The 12,456-nt window shown below is 34.9% G+C and overlaps 1 protein-coding gene across 1 annotated transcript in view; it reads right to left on the bottom strand.

Moving 5' to 3' along the window:
• GTF2A1L (general transcription factor IIA subunit 1 like) overlaps positions 1–12,456 on the bottom strand; it is a 53,083-nt gene that overhangs the window by 38,308 nt on the left and 2,319 nt on the right. The window contains exons 2-5 of the mRNA XM_087863376.1: positions 10,833–10,934; positions 10,525–10,648; positions 2,736–2,791; positions 601–685 (exon numbers count right to left, since the gene is read on the bottom strand). Of these exons, the coding sequence (XP_087719502.1) occupies positions 601–685; positions 2,736–2,791; positions 10,525–10,648; positions 10,833–10,934 (367 nt within the window). The remainder of the gene's footprint in view (positions 1–600; positions 686–2,735; positions 2,792–10,524; positions 10,649–10,832; positions 10,935–12,456) is intronic.

Genomic DNA, 12,456 nt, shown 5'->3' with positions numbered 1-12,456 from the left:
CTATTACATGATCTCCAGTAAGAAAGGAGCAAACGGTTGATCAATGTCATCTTTTTTTTTTTTAAGATTTTTTTATTTATTTATTCGACAGAGATAGAGACAGCCAGCGAGAGAGGGAACACAAGCAGGCTCATAGCGGAGGAGCCTGATGTGGGGCTCGATCCCATAACGCCGATCCCATAACGCCGGGATCATGCCCTGAGCCGAAGGCAGACACTTAACCGCTGTGCCACCCAGGCGCCCCTTTAGTTTTTCTTGATTAGAGCAAGCCAGGACACAGATATGTTATTTTTTATTTGCCAAAATTTAGATAATTGATTTGAATTAAAGAAACTGTATAAAGAATCTTCTACAATGTTGGGAAAGAGACATGGGAATAAGTTACAGGACAGACCTAGCACAGTGTCTTTTATGGTAAGTTGCCTCCACAACAGTAATAACTACCACTTATTATTGTTTTTAAAATAAGCTGTATTAAAAGTTCCTGCAACTTCCATAATTTCTGGTATACGGTCTATTAAAAAATCATGAAAATTAACATCCAGCAGTTAGTACCAATGCTAAGAAAAAAAAAAAAATGGATGGGGACTATACTCTTACCAGATGCAGTCTGTAGTGTCACACCTGCTGGTACATGAATAGGATAACCAGGAAAAGTGAAGCTTGCACTAGAGTTTGAGGTGCCCTGGATATGAGAAATTTAATTAGAAAGTGAGAAAAGGGCTTTCCTTTTATCTATTTTTCCTGATCTCATGGGGATAAAAAAAAAACCTGATTTGGGACAACAGAACAATGGTTAGACAACATTTAACATTGGGGCTAAGTTCTTTGACTAAAACAGCTTTTCGGGGCACCTGGGTGGCTCAGTCGGGTAAGTGTCCGCCTTCAACTCAGGTCATGATCCCCGGGTCCTGGGTTCAAGCCCCACATTGGGCTCCCTACTCAGCGGGGAGCCTGCTTCTCCCTCTCCCTCTGCCTGCTGCTCCCCCTGCTTGTGCTCTCTCTGTGTCAAATAAATAAATAAAATGTTTTAAAAAAACAAAAACAAAAAAACCCAGCTTTTCAATTTTTGATTTAGATCATCTCACTAAGGATAAGAAGAATTCTGTTCTACGGCTATCAGCAATGAAGCCAGTAAAGTCTTAGGAAACGATATGTACAGTGACTCCTATCACTTGCCCGCTACACAGCTTTGCCTGAGTCCGTGATTCTCAAGTTGTCAGATACAAGGACCATAGCTGTTTATAGGGGTCCTCTAGTCCGTAGGTTGATCACTAATGGTACTTTAAATTAGATAATAGAAGAGTGTATAATTTTTATTTTAGATTAAACCTCGTTTTTTTAAATGCTAAATCAAAAGACAAAGAAGTTTTTGCCTACCAGACCTACAAAATTTGTAAGATTAATTATTAACACCCAATGTTGGGAAGGATGTGATAAAAACCAATTTTCTCAGACCGCTGCTTATATGAGTATGTACGTACCATCCTTTTGGAGGTCAATTTTACAATATATAACCAAATTGAAAACACGCATAATCTTCGACCCAGAAATTCCACTTCTAGGAATTTATCCTCATTACCTGATTATCACATAAATATACAAAAACATATCTACAAGTATAATCAATTAGGAAAAAAACTAAAAATAATGTATATGTCCATTAATAAAATATCAGTTAATGAAACTGATACATCCACTAAGGTTAGTCAATATTTAACTGGCAGTGAAAAGGATCCATCTATATTACTAAGTAAAAACATTACAGAACCAATACCAAGGATAAGTCTACTTTTACCATGAAAATTAATGTAAATCTCACGAAAGAATGCTAGATGGATATATAACAAACAGCTAAAACAGTTATCTTTGGGATACGATACTGCAGGACTCTTTTACTTTTTACCTTATAAATTTGTTTGTTTTACTATTTAGAAGTGTATTATTTTTTAACCAGGAGAAAAAGTAGTCCCAAGAATTTCAAAGGCAGAGATATTTTTCATTGGTCTCCTATCATAAGCAGCACCATTCTTCCCAAAAATCCTGGTAAGGGGTGTGATTTTGTTTTTAATGAAGAAATGGAAATTAATGGCCCATCAAACCTTCTGGCCCAGAAAGTGGGCTGAAAGAAGATGAAAAACAGTGTATTATATACCAATGAAGAAAGGTAAAAGAGAAAAAGTGCTATTTTTCCCTACCTGAAAACTACTCAATTTTCTATATACAAGTTGTAATTTTATTTTCGGCCCCAAATCTTCGAGGGAAACCTATACTCTAAATCTCTACAACACAAAGATAAAAAGCGACCAAAATACTCCACTTAAATAAAAAGAACTATTATTTGGCTCAACTTGCGTTAAAAAAAAAATCAGAAAATATCAACATCATCTATTTAGGATCTACCTAGTAGATAACATTATAACGTCTATTAAAACTCCATAGAATTTAACTTCAGAAATTTCCTGACCTTGTAGATACTAACAATAGTATTTACAGATACTACTGGCAGGTGCTAACAACTGCTCTGGAAGACAGGAAAAGTTGGTAAAGAAAATGTTAATTCTGAAACTCCTCAGTTTTATCTGTTTTAGAAGTTAATCCTGTCACCAAATCGCTTACTACATCTTTTCTCATTCAAATGGAGGATTATGAATTACATCTATGCCCAGCCTTCTGCTACCATTCATTAAAAGTGAGACATATATTTTAAAATATATCCAAAATAGGCTACATACCAATTCTGCTGTAGTAAAACTAGGAAGAGGTCTACCAGCAGGAATAACTAATGATGCTGTATAGAAAACAAAATAAACATTTTACATTCATTACAATTTACCAGTTTAATAAAGCTGCTAAGTGTAGCTTGTTTTAAAAAAAATGTTTTCCATCACTAACATGTCTGACCATGGTGAATTCTAAACTTCCTAATTACAAGTGAGGTAAACGAATTTAATTACATTTTTTTCCCCAAAAAACTTCAGATAAAGACTTTACAACGAACCTGTTTTAAGTACCAAAAGAAAATATTTCACTGTTATCAAGAATACCGTAGTGTAGACATCCGTAAGAAAATACCTAGGCTATTTTTATTAAGTCAATGTAGCACTAAATCTCCATTACAACTTTTCATAGGGGAGAAAAAGGAGTATTTACTCAAGTAGCACATTTCCAAAAGACTGTACTATTGGGCAAAAATATGTAACCCAACATAAACCATTTTAAATTTTATAGGCTCAAAAGAATTTCCAATCCATTCATTCCATGAAAAGTTATTTATAATACTTTAGCCAACTAAGCCAGCACAAGTACATAGTTTTAGGAATAAATGAATAAGAACATGTCTCCACAAGTCTTTGCATGAAACAAGTATAACTCCTAAGAAAAATACAAGAGAACATATTCCTAGGAGAAGACCACCCCAACCTGCATTAAAGTTGCAATCTCACATATCTTTTATTATCTACCAATTTTCTACGCTATCTCTTTGTTTATAGTACACCTAAAATGTTGACCTAATGGTTGGAAATGGAAGCATTAAAAAAATAAGTGTAAAGAACAAATAGTAACTATAGTAGAAAGACCTCAATAGATCAACTTAACCTTAAACTTTACCTCAAGTTTCATTTTACCTAGCTGAACATGACTGTTATAGTATCATTTTGCGTTTTAATAAAAAGAGAATGTTTTAGCATGTTTATGCAGCACATATATACTAAATGTAATGATTATGGTATTTTTTCACATACCACATTAAAGTAAATTGTCCCAAAGATTTGCTTCTGACACTAGAATGGCTCCATCATAAACAACAAGTCACTCAGAAGAGCAAATATTTTTTTTAAACTAACTATTCTGCCCGCATTAGAACAAGAGAAGTGAAGCTACAGAGATTGGTGATTAATGAAGCAGAAAATTATTTTTATCCTCTGTTCATCTATGGCTTTGCTTATTAACAGGCATTCTTTTAGAAAGGCTAAATTAGAAAGAATTGGTGTGGCAGGAACACAAGGGTATTAGTCTTAATTAGCCGAAGTGAGCGAAGCTTAAGCTGGTACAGCTGAAGCCTAGCCTGAGAGGAAACAAAAATCTGTTAACACGCTGTCTAAAGCAATTAAACGAATTTCTTGAGGAAAAATAGCAACGATCCCCCTCTTTTAAATACCTTGCAATAAATCCTAAAGGATAATTCTCTAATCTTATATAAATCAAACAGAGCTATAAGAGAGTTTAAGAGTTTCTTTATAATCATCAGAATAAAAGCATTGAACAGTTTTATAGTGAAGCTTCATGCAGCTCCTACTTAATTTTGATATTAAATGCACCATTTACATACTTTCACAAATTATATATACCATTATATGTGCCTGAAACACGCTTTTTAAAATATTCAAGATGGTTTCAATAACCAATTAAGTTTTAACTGAATATGTGTCTTTACTTAAACTAAAAGTGTTAGAATTTTGGTCTTCGTGTATATATTCGAGAAATAATAAATTTCACAAACAAAAGGCGTTACCATATAGAAAGAATTCAATCCCACAAATGTAAGGTAAGAAGTATAAATTAAGGAAAAGGTAATGTTACATAATAACATTTACAATGGTATTTTTTTCCTATACACCAAGAAGGCTTTGATACATTAAGGCAGTTAATAACTTCACAATTCTTGGTCCTGCTTTAAACCATTCCAAATCTTAATATCCAAGTCACGTGACTCAAGAGGTGCAAAAACTGGTCAATATTCTTTGTGACTACTCATTAGCATATGCACATCTCTGACAACCAAACTGAATATTCCACCTCAAATCACATCAAGAACCAACAGCATTGCTGAAATTTTCACCAGATCTAAATTCAAAAACAATTGGACATATAGTTTGTACCTGAAGGAGTCTGAATACTCAAAGATGAAAGCCATCACAAACCTCTCAAAACAGTGATTGATGATAGCTTCATCAAAAAGACTGTGACATGAAGACCAAATAGCACAGATTTGAACTGCTCTAGAAATAGTGACTCTATGTCCCATTTCTCTCTCAAAAGTGGATTACAGGCAAAAGACCCATAAGAGCCAATGTGATATTCAAGGAGAAAAAGTTGGAGGACTGACACTACCCCATTTCAAGACTTACTAGAAAGCTGCAGTAACCAAGACAGTGTTACCTGGTGAAAGAACACAAATACATCAATGGAACAGAACAGAGAGCCAAGAAAGTGACCCACATAACATAGTCATGTGATCTTTAACACAGAAGCCAAGCCAATACAATGGCACAAAGACAGTCTCTTCAACAAATGGCTGAACTGGCTAACCAATGCAAAAACATGAAACTAGACACAGACTTAACACCCTTCAAAAGAAAGAAAAAAAAAAAGACTAAAAATAGATCAGACCTAAATGTAAAATGCAAAACTACAAAATTCCTAGAAGATAAAAAAAAATCTAGATGACCATGAGTATGGCAATGACTTTTTAGATTCAACACCAAAGGCACAATCCATGAAAGAAATAATTGATCAGCTGGGTTTTATTAAAATTTAAAACTCCTTTGAAGAAAAGTCAGTATAATATGAAAAGACACAGTGGAAAAAAATGTTGCAAAAGACATATCTGACAATGGGCTGTTATCCAAAATACACAAAGAACTCTTAAAACTCAACCATAACAGCCCAATGGGCCAAAGACCTTAAAAGACACTTCGTCAAAAAAGATATAGATGGCAAATAAGCATATTAAGATGCTCCATACCATAAGTCATGAATAAGGCCCAATGTTGGCAAGGATGTGGAGCAACAGGAACTCTCACTCATTGCTGGTGGGAATGTAAAATGGCACAGTCCCTTTGAAAGACAATTCCTTACAAAACTAAGCATACAACCCAGTAGTCACTCTCCTTCGTATTTACCCAAAGGAGCTGAAAACTTACAACCACACATAAACCTCCACACAGCAGCTCTATTCCTAATTGCCAAACCTTGGCAGCATCCAAGATGTGCTTCTGTAGATGAACAACTGGATAAACTGGCACATCCAGACAATGGAATATTATTCAGTGTTGAAAAGAAATGAGCTATCAAGCCACAAAAAGATATGAGGAAATCCTAACACCATATTACTAAGTAAAATAAGCCAATCTGAAAAGGCTAGATAGTACAAGACTGATTCCGACTACAGGACATTCTGAGAAAGGTAAAACTATGGAGACAATAAAAATATCAATGGTTGCCCTGAGTTGGTGTAATAGGAAAGGATGAATAGGAGGAACACAAAAGATTTCTAGGACAATGAAAATACTCTGTATGATATTGTGATAACGGATATATGTCATTATAAATTTGCATAAACACACAGTACATACAACACCAAGAGCAATAATGTAAACTATAGACTTTGGGTGTTTATATGTCAATATAGGTTCATCAACTATAATAAATGTACCCCTCTGGTAGGGGATGTTAATAACTCAGGAGACTATGCATGAATGGGGGCAAGAGATAGATGAGAAATCTCTTTATTGTCTCTTAAATTCGTTGTGAATGTAAAGTTCTACAAACAGTACATCTTTTTTAAAAAGTGGATTATAAACTATGTATAATCACCCTAAGAATAGAATAGCCGTTCTCAAATTGTACTTTGCAAACCCCCAGGGGTCCATGAGACCCTTTCAGGGTGTTCACAAAGTCAAACTATTTTTATACCAAGACAATAAAAATCTTTTTTCATTTCTCACTAAATTTTTTGTTCTTTTTTGACATTTGCCCTTATAGTGCAGAGCACTGATGAGTAAAAGTGAAGGCACCTTGGGATGCCTGGGTGGTTCAGTCGGTTAAGTCTCCAGCTTATTTTTTTAAAGATTTTATTTTTACAGAGAGACTGTGTGTGCATGAGCGGCAGGAGGGGAAGAGGGAGAGGACAATCTCAAGCAGACTCACCACTGGGTGCAGAGCCCGATGCGGGGCTCCATCCCAGGACCCCAAGATCATGACCTGAGCCAAAACTAACAGTCGGAGGCTCAACCGACTGAGCCACCCAGGTGACCTAAGCATCTGACTCTTGATCTCAGCTCAGGTCCTGATCTTAGGGTCATCAGTTCAAACCCTGCATGGGGCTCCATGCTGGGTGTAGAGCCTATTTAAAAAAAAATAAAATAAAATAAATAAAAAATGAAGGCACCTTAGCATGAATTAAGGCAGTATTACCAAACCCAACTAGTGGCCACTTTACTTGTTCTCCATCACCACTCACTCACAGTAAAAAAGATAAAAAACAACAGCAACAATAAAATGGTTTTGCTAAAGAAGTTCCTGAATGTAACCATAAAGAATTATTTTTATGAAATTTCAACCCTCAAGGATACTTCCTTTTAATATTCTGTGGGATGAAATGGGAAGAACACAAAGCATTTCTGCAGCATACAGATAACACAAGGAAGTACGTGGAAAAGGGCAGATGCTGTTATTTAAGCTGAGAGCTGATCTAGCCTCTTATTTTTAAGAAACACGTTTTTAACTTGAAAGAATAAGTGACACAAACTATGGTTATTCAGACATGGATATTTGGCAGTCATTTTTTTTTTTAATGAACCAAGTGTGCCCATCACTTTGAGGAAAACAAACTGACAGTATTTGTTTGGTAATGGTAAAATTCAAGCTTTCAACCAAAAATCTTAATTTTGTGAATATTATATCCACCACAGTGAGCTTGACAGCTTTCCAATACTTTTCTGATGAAATGTGCAGCAATATTAATAGTGTTTTTTTTATCTTGTATAACAATGTGTCAAATGCATAACTCAGTGAAACAATATTTTCCAAATAACTAACGTACGTTACAAAATCACACACAGGTTAAGGAGTCATTCAGAGTGCAGGACACGCCAGTGAACTTTAATATTACAAAAAGGCCACTGTAGGGGTGCCTGGGTGGCAGAGCGGTTAAGCGTCTGCCTTGGGCTCAGGGCATGATCCCGGCGTTATGAGATCGAGCCCCACATCAGGCTCCTCTGCTATGAGCCTGCTTCTTCCTCTCCCACTCCCCCTGCTTGTGTTCCCTCTCTCAGTGGCTGTCTCTATCTCTGTCAAATAAATAAATAAAATCTTTAAAAAAAAAAAAAAGTCCACTGTAAAGTTTCAGATTCCACCTTGTAGCTAAGCTCTCAGAAACTACCACTTGTTGAGTTTTAGTGTAGTATCAAGTTACCTGAAATTGCTATTAAAATACTCTTCCTTTTCCAATTATACATCTGTGGAAGGCTAGATTTTCTCATATGCTTAGCCAAAACCACATATCACAACAGATTGAATTTAGAAATAGATATGAGAACCCAGCTGTCTTGTATTAAGGAGACATTAAAGAGATTTGCAGAAAAGTAAAACAATGCCACTCCTCTCATTAAATATTTTTTGTTCTGAAAAAGTTACTTTTAACAAATACATGTTATTATGTTAACATATAATAAATTTTTTAAGTTTACAAAACATTTTTTAAATTTCTCAGCTTTAATCTCTAACATGGTAAATAAATACTTAACAACCCACATAAAAGAAAGCTCTTCGAGATCCTCAAGTTTTAAGAGTGTAAAGGGGTCCTGAGACCAAAAAAAAAAAAAAAAAAAGTTGACAACTGAAGATACAGGAAATTATTAAGCAAATGATAACAGAGTCAAAGAAAATATGATAGAGCCAAAAGCTTTAAAGATGGAAGGAACAAAGGCAAATGACTTACTCCATTGTAGATTTAATTTGAACTTGTTATCAAGAGATAAAAAGGTTGTAGAAGTAAGTTAGTTTAGGTTATTCTAATCAGGCTTTTAAAAGCCTACAATGAGACGATATAATTAAGAAGTACTTCAATTTTAGGAGGCTATTTACTTCAAGAATCTTATTGTAGGGAACCTAGAAATGAAGAGGGATTAAAACAAGGCCTGTAATGCATTTTTAAAGGATACATGCACTTCCTCCTAAACCTTTTCATTATAAATGATGTAGAAAAGAATAAAAACTGTCTTGTTTAAATGTAATTATTTCTATTATTCGAACTTCCAAGAAAGAGAATAAGAATACAGTGTGGAATGAAAGCCAGCTAGACATATTAGTTGCAAGACTATTTTGTGATTTAAATCACTGGTAATATTACCATCTTGCGGCAAAATCAAGTATTGCAATTTTGAATGACAAAGGACCTGAGCAGTGTTAACTGCTTTTGTTAAAAAACAGTCTAGTGTTTCATTCCTCCACACTGGCCACCCTCCAAGTCACTCCTGGGTTTAAAAACAAACAAACAAACAACAAAAAAAAACTTTAAAGTTCTTCAATAAAGAAAAAAAAATGTTATTTAAATAGAGAAATAAAAGGGATGACCTAATAAAATAGTTAAGTTAAAAACAAAAGCATAGCCCCAACCCTAGAAACTGATGTAAAATGTTTCGGTGTGTCAACTTAATAATTAAAACTGCTGTGGCTAATTCTTATAGAGCAAAGTTATATTTTATAAGCATAACATTAGATAAAAGTTATATCCGATAATTCAATATTCATTGTTATTTCATTTTTTAAGTTATAACTGCTGCCACACTTAAACTCACTTGTTTTGTAATAAACAAGATACTAGCCTTCTTACTATTTTCTCTTCATCTTGGCCCATGTGATTTTCCTTTGAATTTTCCCAAGTGTGCAATGAACAACCTAGTTATTACTGACAATCTAATCCAAAATCTACCCTCACTTCTGGCAGACGTTAATCTAATTCAGCTAAACCAGATAAAACCTACGTGTGTGCATGCTGCATGCAGACAGACACACAGACACACACACACACACACACACACACATTAGGGTAGCATAAAAATTATAACAATCAGAAAAGAAGGAATAAAGACTAGAAGATAGCACAGTATCGTTTATCTTTTCTTAGCTACTTTTTTCTAGGTTAAATTGATACACATAATATGGAAAATTATTTCCCCCAAAAGCAAGGTTTCAAGTCCAAGAAATGAAGTACACAGGATTAATTTCTAGCCATCATTATATAATATCCAAAACAGGGAAGTAGCCTGAATGATTTCTATATTCTTGTTAACTTTCCAGTTAGATTCCAATACAATAGCAGATTTATAATATACACAACAAGCAAGAGAAAGAGAAAGAATGCACAAGCATGCAACTACCCATCTTTCCCTCTGCTTTTTCAGCAATGGTGGCTGGGTTACTCCTTGACTCGACCCAATCAAATTCTCTGAAGTAACTAGTGGGTACTCCCAATAGCCCACAAATGATGTAACTTGTTCATCTGAAGTAACGCTTAGTCACTTTTGTGGACTTTAATATTTTGATAAGCTACCTTGAATAACCTGATTTTGTTGCCAATGATTACAGGATAATGGTTTATTCTGTGTTCATTTAATAGTAATGGTTTTGAGGTCCAAGCCCTCTCACCTTAAGAACATTACTCTAATATAAAACCACCACCAAATGAGAATTTGTTCTGAAGACCAAAATAGTACTAATTTACTAGCTGCATCCAACCTGTTGATGACTGCAATGTTTGGTGCAAGCTGTTCGGCAACTGAAGGGTGAACACAGGTGAATGGACACTATTTCTGAAGAAGTCTTCCGTTGCTTTAGACTGCAAAACCTTTGTTTCCCAAAGCTGCGGAGAAAAAAATGTTTAAAAAAAAAATTAGGATATTTTTGTCTTTAACTTTTTTAAAAAAATGTCAGCTGATGGCACAATGAATGGGTAAGCACTGAAGTATAATTAAGGGGTTAAAAGTGTAATTTATCAGTTTTTTAAGAAGAAAAAACAAAAAGGGCAACTTGTATTGTCTACAAACCTGCTTCAAGTCTTTTAAAACTTGTTCCTCTATACCTTCTTCAGCAAATAGATCCCTCACTCCTTCAATTACATCTTCAATTACAGATCTGTAGAGTTTAGGCTACAAAAAAGGAATTGTTAACATTTTAAACTCTCAAGTTTGAATGTATTCAGTGTACATGCAGGGTATACTTTCTTATGGTTTAAAGAAAAACCACCATAAGGATTTTTACTAAGTACAATCTACTCCCAGTATAATCTTAGCTCTCCATAAATTGTGTTAGCTTCTGACCCATAGTCTCAGGCTATCTACAAGGCTGACTTACAGAACTGCAATCAAATATGAGAAAATATTCATCAAGATGGTAGGTTACAGTTACATTTAGTTTTTCTATCAGAATTTAACCTTCCCCCTCCTATTTTTTTATTAAAATCAATTAACATATAATGTATTAGTTTCGGAGGTAGAGATCAGTGATTCATCAATCTTATATAATACCCAGTGCTCATTACATCACGTGCTCTCCTTAATGTCCATCATCCAGTTACCCCATTCCCCATCCCTCCCCTTCAGCAACCCTCATTTTGTTTCCTGTGACTTAGAGTTTCTTATGGTTTGTCTCCCTCTCTGGTTTCGTCTTATTTTTCCTCTCTTCCCCTATGATCCTCTGTTTCGTTTCTTAAATTCCACATGAGTGAGATCATATGATAATTCTTTCTCTGATTGACTTATTTTGCTTAGCATAAATTCATTTAAGGCAGGTAGAAACGAATCTGTCTTCAACTTACTTTTTTCTCAAAGAGGCCAAAGGAATTTTTAGAGTTCACTATATTTCTTCCACATATGTGAATAAATTGCAAGCCATAAGATTGAGACAAGCACTTACAATAACCAAAGACTATCCCACTTCCAAAATACATGTAGTCCAAAAAAATATTCTGAACCACTGTCAAGCGAAAGTACAACTGCCCCAAAATGGATTCCTAACAGACACTAGCCAGGACATGAATGAACCATACCCTTCCATGAGATGTGGCAATAAAAATTGTGTAATTCCAGGACTGCTTTTTCATACTACCCAGTAAATACTCTTAATACTCCTGCTCACATCAAGAGTAGTTAGGTTTAAAACTAATCCCTCTAAAGATCCCGGGTAAGCTTATGAATAGGCCAATCAGTAACGTTATTCACAGGCATATCCATTAAGATTAAGTGCCCTAGATGAGATGCTTCTTCTCAGTTTACCCTGATAAAGGCATACTAAAGTGATACTTCAGCGTTCATCCCAGCTAGTTTGATGGCATTTACACCAAGAGGAAAAAACTCCTAGGGCTAAAAACTTCCTTAAGATCCACCCTGAGTAGAAGAGTAGCTGTCAAAAATAAACCATTAGAACACAATTTTTCAAAAGCAAAATAGGTATTGAACATACTTTCTCTTCTGGAACTAAGGTTAGACTTTATATTCTTTCCCTGTTACCTTTATCAGAACTATGTACAGTCTAGGAAATCTACCTTAACCTCTTCTCTATTTAAAACACACATACCCGCCTTAGAGTTCAACATCAGATAAAATGGTACACATCGTAAGCTTATAATCGAGCCTGAGTATTTCCATACTTTAAAATACATTAACATCAAAA

The sequence above is a fragment of the Ursus americanus genome, chromosome 7, assembly GCF_024610735.1.
Source record: "Ursus americanus isolate L20-20 chromosome 7, mUrsAme1.1.p, whole genome shotgun sequence".
Taxonomy (NCBI): Eukaryota; Metazoa; Chordata; class Mammalia; order Carnivora; family Ursidae; genus Ursus; species Ursus americanus.
The sequence above is the reverse complement of the archived record's forward strand: the minus strand, read 5'-3'. Positions and strand labels throughout refer to the sequence as shown.